The sequence below is a fragment of the Chelonia mydas genome, chromosome 3 (assembly GCF_015237465.2).
Source record: "Chelonia mydas isolate rCheMyd1 chromosome 3, rCheMyd1.pri.v2, whole genome shotgun sequence".
In the NCBI taxonomy this organism is placed as follows: Eukaryota; Metazoa; Chordata; order Testudines; family Cheloniidae; genus Chelonia; species Chelonia mydas.
Window position 1 is genome coordinate 96,857,436 of NC_057851.1, and position 18,815 is coordinate 96,876,250.

The 18,815-nt window shown below is 40.0% G+C and overlaps 1 protein-coding gene across 10 annotated transcripts in view; it reads left to right on the forward strand.

Moving 5' to 3' along the window:
* AKAP7 (A-kinase anchoring protein 7) overlaps positions 1-18,815 on the forward strand; it is a 141,569-nt gene that overhangs the window by 27,716 nt on the left and 95,038 nt on the right. For 9 of the 10 annotated variants that reach the window (XR_005224701.2, XM_037894796.2, XM_037894800.2 and 6 more), the window contains one exon: positions 4,691-4,851. The exons of the other annotated variant lie outside the window; for it this stretch is intronic. Coding sequence is in view for 8 of the 9 variants with exons in the window: in XM_037894796.2 (XP_037750724.1) it covers positions 4,691-4,851 (161 nt within the window). In the remaining variant the exon portion in view is untranslated. The remainder of the gene's footprint in view (positions 1-4,690; positions 4,852-18,815) is intronic. 10 annotated transcript variants of the gene reach the window in all.

An 18,815-nucleotide genomic window follows, 5' to 3' on the forward strand; every position in this document is an offset into this window, starting at 1 on the left:
ATTTCGTCATCCAGGTCTGAAATCTAGGGATCACTGTAAGTTTCCCCTCTCATTATCTCTGAATGTTAGTTGAACTGAGTTTAAAAATGTATAGCAGTACCATGTAATGGTAATCTTGTTTCAGTCAGAATAAGTAATTTTAAATGCTACTTGAGACACTTTATAAATGGAAAAATAGGAATATAGGGTCAAATCTTGCTTGTTCGTTTATATTAATATTGAAGAGTCTAGGAATATTTGCTAGGGTACAGTGACCAGGATTTAGCCCACCCATTCTACACTTAGAAAACAATTCTGAGCACTGTAAAAATGTTAAGCTAGGATACAGAAAAAAAAAAGTGTGAAATTGTCTAGAAAGCCACTTTATTAAATCTTTCTATAGACCAACACATTATAAAAATCACAGACAACTAATTCTTCAACGAGACAAAGCCAGACTGAAAAGACTCTGCTCTAATCCAAAACTGATCCTTCACAGCCCATCCATCAGGCAAAGCCTGAGTCAATAGATGGGCTTGTGAGGTATATTCAGTTAATGGGGGACCCAGTACCACTGTTAAAGGCCCTTTTATATGTTACCAGTTCCCAGATGTAAAAAGCTAGAAACTGTCAGCTTGATGTCCCAGTTGATGCCAACTGGGTGTGTGTGTGCGCGCGTGTGCTGTATGCACACACACAAAAAAGTGTGTGTGTGTGGGGGGGGGGGGGGGGGGCGCGGAGGAAAACCATGTCTAAGGTAACCAGGACCTGAAACAAAATTAGCAGCCACTAGTAGTCTGTGGAACAGTAGGCTAATATGCATCATTTGTAATACCCTTCAAAGAAAGGCAGCTGAATCTGCACTTGCTGAAATTTAAGAGACGTCTTCATGTATAGCTCCATGTAGAGCACATTACAGTAATCCATCCTGGTGGTAGAAAAGACATGAGTGTCTGGGGAGGTGTACATGCATAAGGAACAGTCAGACCCCCTTTGTCAAGCACAGATGAGTAAAAGTACGTTTGTCCATTGATCCTATCTGGGCATACAGAAACTTACAGGTTTTATTTATATGGTGAAGGTCGCAAACTTCATTTTAAAAATTGGCAAGGATACCCTAATGAAAAGAACATATCACATCTGCTATTACCTCTAGATGTTTTCCTAATTCAGCCAACATCACTTTTTACCTGAACTAGGTTTCAGTCAACCATCTAATTCTCACCCAAGCCCTCAGTACCACAGAGACATTGGAAAAGTAGAGGGGAGTGTGTTCATATAAGATTATAAGAATGTACACACCCCCTTGCAGGTTAGTGAATGTGTGGGCATAACGAATGATCTAACCTACGATACCTGATAGGATACGAAAGTTTTTAGTTGCCATGGTGGTAGCTTGCTTATAAGAAGAATCATAGGGCTTGAAGGGACCTTGAGATGTCATCTAGTCCAGTCCCCTGCACTCATGGCATGCATGACTAAGTATTATCTAGACCAAATACTACAGATAGACTCTACATTTATTTTGATCTGTCAGAGCCTCTAAGGGTACATCTACACTGCAGACTCCTCACATCAGTGTATAGAGTACATACACTGCATGCCTCCTTAGCATGGGTACAAATAGCAACGTAGACAGTGAGGGACTGCTTAGGTGAGTAAAGACATGCCTGAATCCTTAAGGTATATACCCTAGGTGGCTCCTTATACATCCAAGCAATGCCTCCCCCTTCTACACGGATACTTTTTAGCAGCATAGTGACCTGCTGCTGGAGTCTTCCCACCGCTGGGAGTTGCTGAAGCCTTTCCCCTCCACAGGGGAACACTCCAGCACAGGAAAGGTTTTGGTAGGGCAGAGGCAGTTGGGAAAGGATCTATCAGCTCGCAGCTGCTGGAGCCTTTCCCTGCCACAGGGAGTTGCCAGAGGCTCTCTCTCTCTACCACAGTGAAAGACTCCAGCTGTGGGGAAAAGCTCTGACGGGGTAAGACAGTGTGGAGCTGCTAGAACTTTTTCTTACTGTCTCCCCACTGTGAGGGCCTTTCACTGATGTGTGTAGCTACATACTGCTTTGTGGACACAGCCTGCTTTTTACTGTAGTGTGTAGCTACAAGTACGCAGTGCCACCAGTAGAATATATCTATTTTGCAGGTAAATACTGCCACCTAGTGACTATGAAGTCAACATCCCATCAGTGAAGTTAATATTTCATTGACAATAACTAAGGAAAAAATTCATTGCAGTAGGTGGGGAATACTACCTAGAAAACAATTTCCATCACCGAGTTGTAGGTCTTATTGCCCTTGTGGCACTAAAAATGTACTCATTGATCTCTACCTCCTTGAATCTGAAGGTCATTTCAAGACAAGGACAACTATTTCACATATACAAAAAGGTCTATTGAAAATGGTTATTAGAATGCTAATAGATCTTGTTTGTTAACTAAAGCATACATTTATTCTTATACCTGCATGCCACTTCTCTCCTATCAACAAGATAAAGTAAGGACAGTAATAGTGCTTCCTATCCCAAAAATCCCAAAGTGCTTTGTAAACTGATTACAGGGATATGCAAACTATTACAAAGGACCTGTTCAGGTACCACTAAAGTGAAACGCAGCATCTGTTTAACAGAACACAGTAATTTTATGCAATAGTTTAGGTTAGGAGGTGAAGTAAAACACCATATTCAGTTGAAATTTCAAGACAAATTAGGGAAGCAGAGTGTTAAGTAGCAAAGTTGGAATTTGGCCAGTACCCTGAAGATTTCTAGAATGTTTGAGCAAAATAGCTCTTGAAAGACTGAACAAAAATATTCCCCCCTCCCAACAGCAGTCTGGCAGGGGACCCCAATCTTGTGTGGGGTACCTCAAAAATGATTGTCCTTTGAAATTTCAGATTTAGCATGGTCATACTGTAGTACTTAAATGAACAGTGCATATTTGAAAAATACTCATTTTAAAAGTACAAACTTATGTTTGAAAATGCAGAGCTGCATAAAAACAGTAAGCAATTCTTATTAGATGTGATGCACAGGAGTTAAAAAGACATCTATTTGAAATCTAGTCTGTTTTTAAAAATGAGTTAAATAGTATTCTGTGGTATTACACCTACCATTATGTCCCCCAAATAATTTGTGGTTTTATATTTTTTAATTTAAAAAATAAAATTCTCTCCTCTGTTGCTCTGTGAAAGACACAAAAATGGAAAAACTGACATATTAGTCAAAAGAAAAGAATGAAAATGACAATACACAAAGTAAGCAAACTGAAATAATTTTTTCCCTTTGATTGTTCAGTTACTGTAATCTAAAAAAAAAAATCACACTTAAAGTTCAGAAAATTTCCCTACTATTGGTGCAAGTAATTAAAGTGAAACTGTCCTGACGACTGCTAATAAGTGCCACAGGCTCAGTTAATTCAAAGCAAGGAGCAGAGCTGTAGGGCAAGAGCAGAGACAGAAGGAGCCAGTGTTAATGAGACTTCCTTAAAGATGTGCCCAATGCTTGGATTTTGCCACAGGAATTAATGTTGGCTGAGTACTGAACATGTGCATTTGAAAATTTTAAATTTTTTAGGTGCACACTTATGCTCAAATCCTGGTCCCATTAGAGTCAGTGGGAGATTTGCCATTGATTTCAATGAGATCAGGATATTGCCTTTAAAGAACAATGCAGTATGCATCTTTCCATAACTAAGTTATATGTTGAGTTTCAGAAACTGGTTAGGAGACTCACATACTCTCACCAGCTCTTTAATATCTTTGTTGTTCCCTCAACATGCATTTGCAGAATGTTTTTGCTTGTGTGTAGCAATCAAAGACCTCATTGCCCCTACAATGCTTCCCCACATCAGATCTCTGTTTAACAGTCTGGGACTGGACTGCACTGTACTGATGCCAGGCTAGCCCAAGGTGTGGCCATGGTCAGTCATATTAACAGTACCATCGCCTGGGACCAGATCCTCAGATGTAATCTGACATAGCTCAGAGCGCGGGGATTGCCAGAGAGCTATGCTGGGTTCTTAGCTTCTTCCAGACAGTCTCAGAAAGGCCTCTGTTCTATGTCCTAGATACAGATCCATTTTTAACAAGTTTCAGAGTAACAGCCGTGTTAGTCTGTATTCGCAAAAAGAAAAGGAGTACTTGTGGCACCTTAGAGACTAACCAATTTGAAGTGAGCTGTAGCTCACGAAAGCTTATGCTCAAATAAATTGGTTAGTCTCTAAGGTGCCACAAGTACTCCTTTTATTTTTAACAAGTGTGATTCCTTCTCCCTGGTTCCCAACCCTGGACTAATTAGCTGAGTCTCTATTGGGCAGAAGGTTACACCTGTAACACCCATGTTTCTGGAGAGTGTATGGTTAAGCGTAACCTTGTGTTCCTGTAAAATAAATATTTTCTCAACATCATCTATATTCTGATAGGGAGTTTAGACAGGAGGTGTATGAACACTGAGTGGATACATTGGTAAACACTCAGAAAACAAAATACTCTACTCGAGGCTCTAATAAATGTTTGCTCTGTGACCTTGGGGCAAGTCTGCTTCAGTTTTCTTTTCTATAAAATGGGGCAAATTATACCTATACCACTGGTATAAGGTAACACAAAGGTGTTGAAAGGCTTAATTAATAAAATTCTGAGATCCCTGAATGGAAGACATGAGAAATTAAATTAAATTATTACTATATCAAAGAGATTTTTCTTCCCTTCACAGAGCAGTTGGTGCTCTTTTAGAAAGCAAAGATGCAGTAGAAGAACTCCTACAAGGAAAACATTTGGATTTATCATTTCAAGGAATTGATCATTTTAGAAATGAAGTTGTATTTGTGAAGTTTGCAGTGAGCGATCATACAGCCATGCTTACGGAGATATCAGGTAAAATTTGTTAATATAATTACAAAGTGCTCAGAATGCTCTTCTAAGCTCTTGCTAATATAGGACTGTTATCCACTAAATGGGCAGTAAATTACAATTGGAGCTTAGACATTCTTCTGTTGGGAGGGCTGGCATTTCAGACAACAAAATGCATGGATTTTTTTGAGCTCCATGGAGGCCCTCTGCTTCTGCAGTAGTTTGTGGCCCATCTTTGTACTGTCCATCCCAAAATCCATGCTTACTATCTGCCCTAGAACCGCCCTCCCAAAGGAAGTTATCTACATCATGGAGGAGAAAGATAGGTAAATTAATGTTGATTGAGTCAGGATTAACTTCCTTACAACAGTTTCAGGGGTTGGGTGTATTGAGACAGTGCAGCTCCATGGCTTCCCCCTTGATTCACCTCATTCTCCATGCTCATACCTGAAACCTCATGGAGCATCCTGAAAAGGCTGACAAGGCAATAATACTCCTTTTCTCACCCTGGGTCATAGAACCATACGATTAGAAGGATCACAAGGGTCATCTAGTCTAACCCTCTTCCCAAATGCAGGATTTATTGTGTCTAAACCATTCAGGACAGATGGCTATCCAGCCTCCTTTTGAAAACTTCCAGTGACCGAGCTTCCACGACCTCTCAAGGAAGTCTGTTCCATTGTCATTCTGTTATTACAGTTAGGAAGTTTTTCCTGAGATTTAATCTAAATCTGTTCATGCTATAGTTTGAACCCATTGCCTCTTGTCCTGCTCTCTGTGGCAAGAGAGAACTTTTCTCCATTATTTTTATGACAGCCTTTCAAATATTTAAACACTGCTATCATGTCCCCCTTAATCACCTCTTTTCCAAACTAAACATACCTAGTTCCTACAGCCTTTGCTCATACGGCTTGCATACCATCCCTTTGATCATCTTTGTCACTCACTTCTGGATCCTTTCCAGTTTTTCTACGTCCTTTCTGTACATTCGTGACCAAAATTGGACACAGTATTCCAGCTGAGCCTAACCAGCGCCAAGTAGAGCAGTACTATCACCTCCTGTGATTTGCATGCTATGCCTCTGTTAATGCAATCTAAAATTGCATTTGCTTTTTTTGGTAACAGCATCACATTGCTGACTCATGCTGAGATTGTGATCCACTACAACTCCCAGATCCTTCTCAACACTGCTTCTGCCAAGCCAGTTCCCCCCTCTTCTGTATTTGTGCATTTGGTTTTTATTCTCCGTAGCACCTTACATTTGTCTTTGTTGAATTTCATTTTGCTGTCTATAGCCAAGTTCTCCATTACATCAAATCCTTATAGCCTACCCTTGCTGTAATTGAGGTTATATCATCCATAATTAATCCCACTGGATTAGAAACAAACAACAAATAAAAGGTCAAATGCAGATCCTCTTCCCATGGGTGTGAAAGTTCCCCAGCCAGTGGGACATGGGCAGACCAGGAGAGGGGTGTGACCTGAGAATCTGCCTCAAAGTGGGCATGGGGTGTGTGTAAAAGTCCCTGTATTGGTCTCCGGGGGCACCCCCTGAACTCACACAGCTTTTGGTCTGACACCAGCTTTTGGTCAAACCACACCTCCATCCAAAGGCTCTGCTCTCCTCCTAGGTCTGACACCAGCAGAGTTAGGCTTCTCCCTTTTACATCTTCTCTCCAGGCCTGACATGGCTTGTATGGGTGGTAGGGCTGCTGGAGCCCCGTGCGGTCCATTAACCTCTTCACATACACCCTGTAACAGTCCCACAGAGCTGTTTCAGCCTTTGAGCTGAAGGTAGCCTCTATAGAGGAGCTTTGGAGCCATGCTGCAGATTGTAGAGTGAGGATTCTTCCCCTACCCCCCCCCCCCCATGTATCTGCTTGGTACCTAGTCTGCTTCTCAGACTGAGTGCTGTGCTCAGAATTTGAGTTTAAATAAAAACAGCTATGGCAAACATAAAATGTTGATGGTGTTCCTACTGCAAAGTATTCTAGGCACATAAAATTCATTATTTTTTTAATATAAAAAGGTAATAATTACTTGGAAGTAGTGTCAGGTATAGGTGTCGACGTTATTGTGTTAGCAGCTGCATGATTTTATTGTTTTCCTGGCAGTTGTGGGTTCATCGTGAAATTCAAAAGATTGGAGTGTAGATATCACTACTGTTTTTCTTCTTCTAAATCTAACTCCAATGTATTTTAGAATAGAAATGCCTGAAATAAATATTAAACTTATTTTGTGGCTCTTTTTTTAAGCCTATCATAAGATCATTTAGCAGACCATGTTAGTAACATATGTCAGATTATGGAAAAAGCCCTAATCTCTTTTCAAATTATTTAAAATTTTTAAATGGTTATTGAAAGCTCTAAATATCTATTATATATAAAAATACAAAAACAAACAGCATTTACTCCAAAACAAAAAGAAATAAAACCATTCTGGCCACAAATCCCCATAATTGGTGAACACATCCTTGAAGTGTAGTGCTACCATGCAATAACTATACAATTGCTATTACTGCATTTTAGTGTTCATGATCCCAAGTTAGATTTTGAAAGGCATATTAGATTTTTTTATTATTATAATTCCCCCCCCCCCCCCCCATGATTTCACTACAGGACAGAGTTAAGGTTGTTTGTTTGGGCACCTTAACTTGTATTTCCATATACTTTTAAACTGTTTAACCTTAATATTTTGTATTTTCTGCGTTTGCAATGCTTGTTTTGGGGAGAATTACAGCAATGTATTATATCCTAAATTGTTGATTTGTACTATCAACCTTTGAGGGGTCAGGAGAAGAGAGTGGGGATTTGGGGGAGAAGGAAGCAGAAATGTCCATAGGCCTCAATAGGGGGTTGTGGGGAGAGGACTGTTTTTGGGGAAATGAACCACATTAGAGAGAATGTCACTATGGGAAGAAGAGATCTGTGCTGTAAGGACTTCCCTTGTATTGCAACCTCAGTGCATATTGTAGCAAAGGCAGCAGTACCATGGGGAGCCTTCTGAGTACTGGATGCCTAAGCTCACATGTGACCATGCAACCTGCAGTAGTAACAGATGGGGTCAAGTGATCTGCTACTGAGAACTTTTGACATGCGAGTCCAGTTTCTCTCATGTCACTGGCTCATTTCAACTAACAGAATTGTTGCATGCAGATTAGCTATAGAGGAAAGGTTGAGTTTTCTCTAATGTCAAAATAGCTTCCCTTGAGAGTGACCTCAGCTGTCAACTAGCCCATCTGTATAATCATAATTAAATATAGCAATTGTTAATCACTTAGGTTCATTATAACCTGATTTTTTCAGATGTAGTTTGTGCATGAGATTTGATGAATCAACTATATGAACATTTTGAAGAGTCTTTTATTCTGATATGGAGATCATTTGGGGGAAAAACAGTTCAACACAAAGTGCTAACTTCCTTAAAGGACACATTCTCAAATGAATTTTAGTTCAAACAAACGAAAGTATTTACTTGTAAAATCTCAGAAAACTCACTCTGGACTCTAATTCTGGGGAGGACACATTGTATTCTTAATAAATCAGAGGTTGAATCCATGCTTTAAGTGCAAAAAACTTTTAAATATAGACCTACAACCCACTTCTTTGTAACAGCTATTGGCTTTGGCAAGTCAGATCAAACCTGTCATAAGATATAGTTCTTGAAGCTCAGTAAGTATGAGTCTCTCTCAAAAATAAGTGTAATATCAACTAAGATTCCAGTTCTGCTCTCCAGAAAAGCAGCAGATGGTGCCTGGGTCAAAAGAAGAGAAGACACATCATTGCATCCTTCTAAAATCTGGGCTTAAAGTAAAGTATTTAATACAAATATCTCAGAGCACAAAATGTGTCTAGTTTGTCATTGTCCTTTTAAGTTATGCCAGCAATTTCAATTATTCCTTGGAAAGGTTCCCTTAAAGAGACTTTCATTAAGGATGAATGCTCCTTTGTGCTTTGAAGAATGTGAGATCACACCATTTTTTAATATGGGCATAACCCATATAGGACATTTTTCACAGTATCAGAGGCGATAGCTATCATATTGTCTCTGGTACATCCCAAAAGCATATGTTAATAAAGGCTTGTTCAATTTTTCTATGCTTTCTCTAGTATCTCATGTATCAGTTCAGTTTCCCAAGCACCTTTTGATTTTAGAGTTTGTCTGTCATTCCGTCTTTTATAAGGTACAGACTAATAGAGGTAGGGAACTCATTCAGTATTCTGCACTAAAGTACACTGCTGCTGGGCACAGTTTTATTATCTGAACCAGCTCCTGAATTAGAGGTATTTCTAAAATTCAGCCTGCTGGAAATGGAATAGTGCTTTCAAATCCAAAGTGATTTCAGTGGTTTCTAGTATTATTTTTTCACATACTTTATGGCCTTAGTGTCCTATGGTAAGTCTGCTTCCCCACGGTCATGTCCCAAAATCTCATTGGACATTTGCAAGAGGATTATACAGAGACAATTTTAGAAAGCTATGGTTAGATCATTCGTAAACTGATTGTCCTTTTCCAGGTCTCCCATGAAGGAGAATGAATGGCGGCTGTTTGTGACCTAACAGTTTGCGGGGTTGGTTTTTTTTTTGTTTATTGGCCAGACTTGTGTGTTTTGTATTAATTTAAAATATAATCGTACTGTTTGCTTTATCCAAGCCTGGATGGACACAGTACGTTTGAGCAAGAGTAAATACCTAGTTGTTAGTGAGATGTAATGGAATGTTGGAAGGTGAAATATTTCAGCCTTGGTCTTCTCTATCCAGAGAAATCAGATATGCTACAGACCGGAATAAGTCTGAGTTTCAAAACTTCAGAGTAAATTATTCAGATCTTCAAAATAATCCCTGGCTAAAGTAGCTTGGACATTGAAAGCCACCATCTATAAAGCTTTAAGAAAGTGAGACCACTTGTGAGTAATCTTCTAAATGATTTCCAATTAGTTGTCCAGATTGAGACTGGCATAAGATATGACCAGACTTTGACCCTTCGTCTTCAGTAAGGCATTCACAGTAAACTCACTCATATCTAGATCAATGTATCAATAAAACTTCTACATCAAGGTGTGAGGGGAAGGGGATAACAAAGATGGGTATTCTTGGGCAAGTCACCACTCTGTGCCTCAGTTTCCCCCATCTGTAAAATTGGGATATGATGGAGACCTCCTTCGTAAAGCACTTTGAGATCTGCTGATGAAAGATGCTGTCTATATAAGAGAACTGAGGAGATCACTCCTCATCTTTTCAATGGTTGCAGTTGTAGCCTGCTTAAGTCATTGCTGAGATTTGGGCCTATATTCCAATCTCCAGACTTCTGCAGTAATATTTGCATTCATGTGGAATTAATTCTGAAACATCTTGGAGAGCTGGACACGTGAAGAAAATGGCATAACTGAAATGGTCTGATTTTTGTGACTTTGATAGAGTATTCTGAAATCTTTAACTGTCAGGCGTCTGACATTTAGACCTTAGTTGCGGCAGATTCCTGGAATCAAAGTACAGTATCTCTTAAATTCCCAGAGAGTAGTTATCCGTGGTTCACAGTCAAGCTGGAAGGGCATATCAAGTGGGGTCCCACAGTGATCAGTTCTGGGTCTAGTTCTCTTCAGTATCTAAATCAGTGATTTAGATAATGGCATAGAGAGTACACTTAGAAAGTTTGCGGAAGATACCAAGTTGGGAGGGGTGCAAGTGCTTTGGAGGATAGGATTAAAATTCAAAATGATCTGGAAAAACTGGAGAAATAGTCTGAAGTAAATAGAATGAAATTAAATTAGGACAAATGCAAAGTACTATCAGTTGCACACTTATAAAATGGGAAATGACTGGTAGGAAGGAGTACCGCAGAAAAGGACCTGGGGCTCATAGTGGATCACAAGCTAAATATGAGTCAACAGTGTAACACTGTTGCAAAAAAAGCAATCATCCTGGGATGTATTGTAAGCAAGACACAAGAAGTAATTCTTCCATTCTACTCCGTGCTGATTAGGCCTCAACTGGAGTATTATGTCCAGTTCTGGGCAGCACATTTCAGGAAAGATGTGGACAAATTGGAAGAAGTCCAGAGAAGAACAAAAAATGATTAAAAGTCTAGAAAACATGACCTATGAAGGAAGATTGAACAAAAATTAGGTTTGTTTAGTTGGGCGTAGTGAAGACTGACAGGGGACATAATAGTTTATGTATACAAAAGATTGTTACAAGGAGTAGGGAGAAAAATTGTTCTTAACCTCCGAGGATGGCACAAGAAGAAATGTATTTAAATTGTAGCAAGAGCGGATTAGGTTGGATGTTAGGTAAAACTTCCAAACTGTCAAGGTAGTTAAGTGTTGGAATAAATTGCCTAGGGAGGTTGTGGAATCTCCGTCATTGGAGATTTTTAAGAGCATTTTAGACAAACACCTGTCAGGGATGGCCTAGATAATACTTAGTCCTGCCATGAGTGCATGGGACTGGACTAGATGACATCCTGAGGTCCCTTCCAGTCCTGTGATTCTATTTGCCACAGTAGTTATGCCATTATTCTTTTATCACAAGTATACCATACTCTGAAAACAAACTCAATTTTCTGAATAAGAATAATGCTAAATCCCACTTTGTTTGGTCAATGAGTTGTGGGAATGGATCTTCAGTATATTGTCAGTTACTTATGTGTGTCAAAAATTAGGTTTCTTACTTTTTAAATAAGTACCTGTGTCTTTGGCATCTCAAAATGCAATCTTTTGAAGGTTTGGCATGGGTGAGAAAAAATTAGGCAGATTTTTGTACGTGTCCCATATGCTCAAAATGCCAAAACTTTATAAACAGGACAGAACAGAGACAACAGTATATTAAAAAAATAAAATGAAGTCCTTCAAGGAACACAATGTAAAATACCAGCTAAGAATAAAATAATTCAACAAGACCCACCATTTCGTTTTAGTGTTTTGCTGAGAAAACAAAAAAAGATACTTCTTTAAATGTAAAGAGATGGCAATTAAAAAAACCCCCAACAGAACCCATTCAAGATAAAGGTATATTTCTAACCTTAATAAAGTCAAGACCTCTTTTGTATTTCTGTTTCAGTGTTACACAGCATTAATATACAATTCTTACTCAGGCAAATCTGAAGTCACTGGGGATTGGGACTGAGGTCCCAATTTGGGAATTAGCTCCACACAGGCAGGGGGAGCTAACTGCAGGATTGGGGCTAATTCCACTGGATTTAATTGGAAAATGGAGAATTTTGTTTGGACACCATAGCAGTGAAGACTCACTGGTGTGGCACCTCCTGCTGATCATCTGGGAATTAGCTCTTTCAGCACTCTGAGCACCCTCTGCTGGCCGGTGTCTCGCCTGCTACAGGCCCCATGTCCCTCCCAGACCCCAGTGCCTTTTACCCTGGGGTTCTGCCCCAACAGAACCCCCATACACCAGGTCTCCCCTCCCAGGGGAACCCCGAACCCTCTGCACCCACCTTGCCTCAGTGGCTACTGCCAGTCATCATCTAGCCCCTGTTCACTGGGGCAAACTGCAGTCTGGAATGGCCACTCATCATTAGCAAAGGGGTCAGACCAACGGCCTCAGCCTATTCCCAGGCTATACCTCCCAGCCCCAGTACCTGCGTAGGCCTTTATCAAGGCCTTAGCCTGGGGAGTTGCCAGGCTGGAGCTCCCCAGTTCCTCTTGCCCTTCCACAGCACTTCTGTGCTTTAGGTACCCTGCTCCCAGGCAGCTAGGCCCTCATCCCTCCAAGGCTGGAGAGAGTGTCCTCCAGCTTCTGCCCCTCCTCCCCCCGCCCTGATTGAGCTGGCCACACCTGTGGTCAGCTACTCCCTCAGCTGCTCTCACTCCTTTTTCCCAACCACAGCCCTCTGCAGGGCTGCTTTTAACCCCTGTTCTGCGAGAGTGAGGCAGCCGCCCCACTACAGACACACACAATACAAATACTTAAAAAAAGATGTCACCTTTTACATGTACCAGACCTTAAGACTAGTCTTACATATATAGAAAATGCAAGGTCAATTGTGATGTTTGTACGTGTATGCAGGAGAATATCGAGCAGGAATAGGGAGGTGTTGTTACTACTATGTACCGTATTAGTGAGACCATTCCTAGAATATTATGGCCAGTTCCTGTATCCACAATTTAAAAAGCACATTGACAAATTGGAAAGGTTTCAGAAAAGAGTTAAGACTGATTTGAGGTTTTGGTAAACCTTCCTTCTAGTGAGAGATTAAAGAAATTCAATCTATTTAGTTTAACGAAGAGAAAGTTAAGAGGTGACTTGATCACAGACTGTAAGTACCTACATAAGGGGAGTATTTCTGACAGTACTGGGATTTTTAATCTAGTAGACAAGGCATAAAACTATCCAATGCCTGGAAGCAGAAACTAGACCAATTCAGATTAGAAATAAGATGCAATTTTTTTTACAATGAGGATAATTAACGATTGGAATTGCTTGCCTAGAAGTGTGGTGGATTCTCCATCACTTGAAATCTAATGGATATCTTAAAGATAAGCTGTTGTTCAATCATAAATTACAGGCATCACTTGGTGAAATTCTACTGCCTATGTTATGTAGTAGGAAGGACTAGAGAATCACAATCTTCACTTCTGCCATTAAAATCTAAGAATCTGTTTCAAATAACAGTACCTCATTTTTTATCCCTTCCCCATACAAGAAATAAGAAGACGAGAATGGATGTCAAAACAAACATACATTGCTAGATTGCAAAAAGAAAAGGAGTACTAGTGGCACCTTAGAGACTAACAAATTTATTTGAGCATAAGCTATCAGAGGCTGGTTCACCTGCACATCTACCAATGTGATATATGCCATCATGTGCCAGCAATGCCCCTCTGCCATGTACATTAGTCAAACTGGACAGTCTCTACATAAAAGAATAAATGGACACAAATCAGACATAAAAAATTATAACATTCAAAAACCAGTTGGAGAACACTTCAATCTCTTTGGTCACTCGATTACAGACCTAAAAGTTGCAATTCTTCAACAAAAAAACTTCGAAAACAGACTCCAACGAGAGATGGCTGAAATGGAATTAATTTGCAAACTGGATACAAATAACTTAGGCTTGAATAAAGACTGGGAGTGGATGGGTCATTACACAAAGTAAAACTATTTCCCCATGTTTACCGCCCCCCCCCCCCCCGCCCGTTCCTCAGACGTTCTTGTCAACTGCTGGAAATGGCCCCGCCTTGATTATCACTACAAAAGGTTTTTTCCCCCGCCCTGCTCTCCTGCTGGTAATAGCTCACCTTAAGTGATCACTCTGGTTACAGTGTGTATGGTAACACCCATTGTTTCATGTTCTCTATCTATATAAATCTCCCCACTGTATTTTCCACTGAATGCATCCGATGAAGTGAGCTGTAGCTCACGAAAGCTTATGCTCAAATAAATTTGTTAGTCTCTAAGGTGCCGCTAGTACTCCTTTTCTTTTTGTGAATACAGACTAACACGGCTGCTACTCTGAAACCTGTTATTGCTAGAGTGCTTTACATTGCGTTTTTCTATTTTTAGAAATCAGTAACTTCCAGGAGTGTTGGAAAGGAGAATATATCTGAGAGGTAGCAGAAAAATCCAAAACCTCTTTTCAATTTACATATTTTTTTCCCAAGTCATGACCTCCGCTTCTGTAAGTGAAAGAGATCTGAATCTAGGATGAGGACAAGGAAGAAGGGGAATACTCTCCCCAACCTTTGTAGTAGCCTGTACATTGATGCTCTGCGGAGATCCTGTTCCATGGATCGAGGAGTGGGGGAGCAGGTTTAGAGGGAAGCAGGGCCTGAGGATGGCTGTTGTCTTCAACATTATCCTCTTGGAAACTCATGGGGAACCCATGAACAAGACAGAATGATGTGATGTAAACTGAGAGTGAGAAGTCAGTGTCTTTTTTTTGTGTGTGAAATTTTTCTGAGTCTGAGATAATCTGGACAGCTTCAGCAAGCATTTCGCCACTGATCCCAAGTGGGAGTTACACAATATGATAGTAAGCAGCATCTTTACTCAGTGGGGAACCCCAACTTGGGAGGGCAAATGGGAAGTGCAACATATACTGCTCCAGGGGATTTCAAGGTCAGTTTTCTGGAGCGATGCTCTCCTCTCTTGGACAGATCACTTCAGTTACGCCTTCCATCCCATCCTACTACTATCTCGGGTTCTACAGAAGATTCAATGAGACAGCGCACAAGTTATCCTGATTGCCCCCAGACGGCCCAGACAGTTCTTGTTTCCAGGCCTCCTACAAATGTCATCCCTACCTATCTTCATTTGCACCTTTCCAGATCCAAGAAAAATGGCAGGGTCAAGCATCCCAAACCTAATGCTCTTCATTTCATGGCTTGGTGTTTGGTTGGGCATCGAGCCTAGCATGTTCTTGCTCTGAAGCTGTGCAAATCATTCTTAATAATAGCAGAAAAGACTCCACGAGAAAATGTTACCGAGCGAAGTAGAAACATTTCTCTGTCTGGGCCCATCAAAGCTATATATCTCCAGAGACAGTGGATATTCCTGCTATTTTGGATTTGTCTTTTTACCCTCAAGATGAGAAGCCTTTCCCAGAGAGCATTATGGGTTCACCTGGTGACAAGTAGCATGTCACTCGCCAATGGACAATTACTTGATCTTTACCTACCCGATAACAGCCAGGTTCTTGAAGGGCCTGATCAGAACCTTTCTGTTGTAAAGAAAGCAACCGCTCACTGAGATTTTAATTTAGTGCTTATGACTTTCACTAAGCCACACTTTGAACAGCTAGCTACGTGTTCCATGAAGGTTGCCTTCCTCATTGTCATCACCTTGGGCAGAAGGGTTAGTGAACTTGAGGCCTCTTGGTTGAAGGGTGAGGCCACAATATTCCATAAGGATAAGGTCTTGCTATGACTATGCCCAGAATTCATTCCTAATATAGTGTCGGAATTTCAAATAAACCAATAAATTCACTTACCTGTGTTTTTCCTGAACCCCCGTGTCTCTAGCAAGGACAGGAGATTTAATTAAGCATTGGCATTCTAACTGGAGAAAGCAAAACAGATCAGGAAGTACCTAGACTGTTCGTTGCCGAGTGAGTATGAGAACAAGCTGTATTTTCTCAGAGGATCTCTAAGTGGAGCTCTAGCTGTATCCTACTTTGTTATCAATTGACACAGCTTCCTCCCCTACCTGGTGTATGGGCTCACTCTACAAGGGCACAAGCAGTCACAGGAATGTACAAACAGATGCTACTTGCAAGAATTTTCTGGTCTTGGGTGCATGTGTATCCACACTGGAATACAAATAGGGATCGCACACATTGAAAAACTTCAGTTACAAGGAGGTAAGTAACTTCCCTTTTTCTTTGTAGGTGGAACCTTTCTATTTTACTAAGCCCTCCAATGCATTCGCTTACTTTCCTACACCATATACTGTCAGTACACAGAGCCCCTAGTGGAGCTTTTTTGTGACAGTGCTGGATTTCCCTTTACCTTTCCCATGAACTGCAATTACATGGTACCTTTATCAGAGCCCATTAGTGGTAGTGTTGGGGTTTCTCGTCTTTGTCCCACACCTGGTAGCAATGCACTTTCCATTTTTCTCTCCATTAGAACACACAAGCCCAGAAAGCTTATCTCCATTTCTTCAGATCCCTACTTTTGAAACTTGGTTTTTTTTACTTGTTTTATTGCAGGGTCTGTCTGTTACTTTCACCCAGTGCTTTTGGATTAAAGGTTGATTTTCAAATAAAACAATCTCTTAAAAAGCTAGTGTCTTGTGATTATATCAGAATCAGAGTTCCAGGTGACAAAATAGCACACTGTCATAATGTAACTGCTGTGTATTGCATATTTTTTAAGATTTGGAAATACTTAGAGTACAGTTATTTTGGAGTTGATTTTGAGCATGTTTTATTTTGTCCAAGTTTGAATTAGGCTTGTGATCAGAATTTTTGCGCTTTTAGTTTAATGATAAGAGTTTTGTTCCTCCAAAGCTCAGAACTCTGAGTTAGATAGAGAGTGTGAAATCCTGGCCCATTGAAGTCAATGGCCAAATTCCCATTTGGTTTCAGTGTGGCCAGGATTTCATGTGAACTTTCTTGAATCGATACGCCTGCATTAATGAATATTTTCTTTGCAATTTGTCTGTACTAAATCTGTGCTTACTGTACTCATGGATCTTGAAAACACAACTGCTTCCTTTCACCACGACTTTTATCTCAGATATGGTCAACATTGGCAACCTACTGATTGAATGTACATATGATGACAGAACAGTAATGTCCACAAATGTGGTTGTTGGTATACCTCTATCTATAGCCTGACTCTGGAAGCATTTTCTTTGTTAGATATTGTCCTTTACTCCACACCATTTGAAGGGGCCTGATCTAGAACTTTCATATGCAAATTGCCTGTTGTCTCATGCTACTGGCAGTGAACATCAGTCAAGAGTATATGCTTTCCCCTGACTGCACACTTCTTGTAGTGAATGTATGAAATCAGTATTGGTTTCTATCATCTTGATGTCTCTGTTGCTGAATATATTCCCTCAAATCACTGTTGCTCTAGGTATCACATGTAACGTGATAGAGAGCCCAAGTGGTTTCAGTGTTGTTTTTTAGGTGCTTGTTGCTGCTTATAACAGCAGTTATTTGAGACAGCCAGAAATGCCTATAAACCCCCTCTCTTGTTTTATGCTTTCTGTTTTAAGATTTATTTTGGCACATAATTGTGTTTCTACATAACCTAGCACGTTGTGGGTACTGCCAGAAACAATAAATCTATCAAATGTAAGGAAACCTATGAGAACAAATGTGCCATTAAGTGAATTTCCTACAGTACATTTAGTGCACTAACACTAAGCAGGTGGCATGTCTAAACTTACACCTTGTGCTTGTGCTCTATTGACAATAGCCCAAACACATAATTGTAAATGTAGACTAGCAACAGAAAATAGTGTAAGCTATTGTAGGTGGGGCTTTTTTATTTCTGTGTCTTGATTTGTGCCCTGTACATTATCAACACATAACATAATAATCCTGTGTACATCAAATACATTTATTGAGGGCTGAATTCCTGACCAGGATTGTTGGAATACTATAGCAATTTGTTTTTAGGGTTACTTAGTTAAGATTATGGGGATATGATTTTACATGATTTCTGCTACATTGCAAGGTGCGTTTTTGATGTTGTCAATTTTTCCTTAGTGTTCCATGGTCACAAATTATAGGAAATTATTAAACTCAAATTAGTCACCAGACAGACCCCATTCAGTTCCATGAATGTAATGGAAATATTTTATGTGATATCAACAACATATGAATTTGCTACAGCATTGTAACAGTAAACATATGTCTGGCAACAAGCTTCTAAATCCAAGTGACCTAGAGGCAAAAATTCAGAAAAAAAGCAGGCCTAATATAGATTTTCTGTTTGAGTCAGTTGATTTTTTAATTATTCCACAACAAACTATTAGAACACATTTAGCACCATGTAATTATCTACCGGGAACCACAGTATAATTATGCCTAAAATGTGGTGACATTTTAGAATTCCTGAGCTAAACACAAAGTAGCTATTGACAATTTACTTTTGAGTCACTCTAGTCGACATTTGAGGCTTGACTGTATAAGGGGGTGAGTGTCCTCAGTCTCTGGCAGGACTGGTTCCTAAAGACCAGATGCCTTTAAAATGTGCTACTTGTAGTCTATTAATGGAAGTGAAACTGTCAAGATTGGTTAAATCACATAGACTACTATAACAGTTGTGTTCAAGGAAGGTAGACTTTGATTTTTAAGGACTCTGTGTCTGACTCTCATCTCACCTTTACCAGCATAAATCAGGAGTGAGTCCAGCAAGTGTTAAAACCAGTGTAAGTGAGATCAGAATCAGTCTTTTGGTTATTACAGGAATCCTAAATGAATTGATTAGAAGGATCTGTTACATCGTTGGCAGTATCTGTAATGTTAGTGCATGTTTTGTCTCTTGTACAAGTACATGTTTTGGTGAAATACTA